This window comes from Poecilia latipinna, unplaced genomic scaffold (genome assembly GCF_001443285.1).
Source record: "Poecilia latipinna isolate Pla-1442-1.1 unplaced genomic scaffold, P_latipinna-1.0 Scaffold840, whole genome shotgun sequence".
NCBI lineage: Eukaryota > Metazoa > Chordata > Actinopteri > Cyprinodontiformes > Poeciliidae > Poecilia > Poecilia latipinna.
The window spans coordinates 138,731-140,904 of record NW_015113456.1 but is presented as its reverse complement, the minus strand read 5'-3'; the positions used below and the strand labels follow the sequence as shown (position 1 = coordinate 140,904).

Here is a 2,174-nt window from a genome sequence, read left to right as displayed (position 1 = left end):
TTGCTGCTGAGCGGAGGAACACCAGAGTCTGTAGCCTGAACTTTAAACTGAAACGTTTTTAACTCCTCAAAGTTAAAAGACTGCAGACTGATTATATCTCCGGTCTCTGAATTAATATTAACAAGTTTAGATGAACTCAGCCGATCAGTACTAGTTTGTAAAAGAGAGTAGCTCACCTTACCATTATTATCAATATCAGCATCAATTGCCGATACACTTTTGATAACTGTCCCCACCGGGCTATTCTCTGTCACGAAAATATTTATTAGTGGTTCAGAAAATCGTGGTGGATTGTCATTGACATCAGATACTTGAATATTAACAGTGTTTGTGCTGGAGAGAGATGGAGATCCTCCATCGTTTGCGACTATAGTTATGTTGTATTCAGCATGAATCTCTCTATTTAATGGTTCATTAACTACTAATGAGTAAGAATTTTTGTAATTCGTTTCCAATTTAAACGGGGTTTTATTTACAATAAGAGCTTTTACTTTCCCGTTTTCCCCGTCGTCTTTATCCAGCACAGAAACAAGAGCAACAGCTGTGCCTACTTGTGCGTCCTCTTTCACTTTGCTTTGCAGCGATGTTACGGTGATCTCAGGGGCGTTATCATTCAAGTCCACCACTTCTACCAGCACTTTACAGTGAGCAGACATTGGAGGTTGACCTTTGTCACTTGCCTGAGCATGAATCTCAAAGGCGGGGTTTTCTTCATAGTCGATATTACCTTTCACAAGAAGCGCACCTGTTTTAGGGTCAATCTCGAATAAATCCAAAACTCGATCCTGTCCTTTCTTTCTCAAAGAGTACTCTATTTCACTATTTAAACCCTCGTCTGCATCTGTTGCGTTTAGATTGGCGACTGTTGTTCCTGTGGATACATTTTCTGGAATTTGAATCTTATACAGAGACTTACTAAAAATAGGGTGGTTGTCATTGGCATCTAAAACTGTGATGACTATTTCCGAGGTTCCCGACTTTGGTGGGTTTCCTCCATCTACGGCAGTCAGAGTGAGTTTTATAACAGAGTCTCGTTCTCGGTCGAGTGTTTTATCCAGCACCAGCTCAGCAGACACGCTGTCTGCTCCTTTGTGAATCTCTAACGTAAAATAATCATTACTTCCTAGTTTGTAAGTATTAACGCTATTTTTTCCGACATCTAAGTCTGACGCTTCTATTAGACTAAATTTGACTCCAGGTAAGGTGTTTTCAGGAACATCAATCAACTGCAAATGCTCAGAAAAAACAGGCATGTTGTCATTTATATCTTTTATTACTACCTCTATACGATAGAGCTTCATTGGGTTGCTTATCACAGCTTCTATGCTCACGGTGCACTTTGCGGAGTTTGCACAAAGCTCCTCTCGGTCTATTCTTTTATTCACAAACAGAATCCCTGTTTTCAAATCGAGGTCGAAATACTTCCTTTTTGCCGAATCGACTATTTGGAACATGCGAGGCTCTAGATCTTGGACGTTAATGTTTAGATCTTTTGCAATACTTCCCACTGACGTTCCGGGGTTTACCTCCTCTGAGATGGAATACGAGAGTTGTGCGGTTGCAACTTCCCAGCTGCAACACAGCAGCAGCACGACGGAAACACCATTCCATAAAGAGCTCGCTCCTCTTGAGAAATACATGATTAGATCCAGCGTAACATGCAGAAATTCATATCCAGTGTAAACATGTCAACAGGCTTAAAGACACGGAGCAAAAACCAGTCTTGACCATGTTTCCAGTCGGCTTAATGTTCTCCTTCTCTCACGGTCTGCTTCCCTCTCTAACAAAGAACAGGGGGAAAAAATCATAAACCCTTGTGATTGGGAGGAGTCTTATACCACATAAGAACGCTACTGCCTACATGCCGTGGTCTTCAGTGCCACCATGTGTACATGCAAGAAAATGAAACTGACCATCTTTTACAAATCACGTTTTCCGAGATGCAAATATATTTTTAATTTCACCTCAAAATGTCAAAACTACTACAACTAAAACCACTGATGCTACTGTTACTACTAATATACTTATTACTGTTAGTATTTTTGTTGCTATGTAAGAATGTCAACATAATCCTGGATATTTCGATCCACTATTAAATTGTAATAGATTTAATAGATTAAATTGTAATTTGTAATAAACAAAAAATAATAAACAAAAACAAAATTGCAAGAACA

At 39.4% G+C, this 2,174-nt stretch overlaps 1 protein-coding gene across 1 annotated transcript in view; it reads right to left on the bottom strand.

The window, feature by feature from the left end:
* LOC106956695 (protocadherin alpha-8-like) overlaps positions 1–2,174 on the bottom strand; it is a 22,522-nt gene that overhangs the window by 13,639 nt on the left and 6,709 nt on the right. Inside the window, exon 2 of the mRNA XM_015047696.1 lies at positions 5–871. Coding sequence (XP_014903182.1) covers positions 5–871 — 867 coding nt within the window. The remainder of the gene's footprint in view (positions 1–4; positions 872–2,174) is intronic.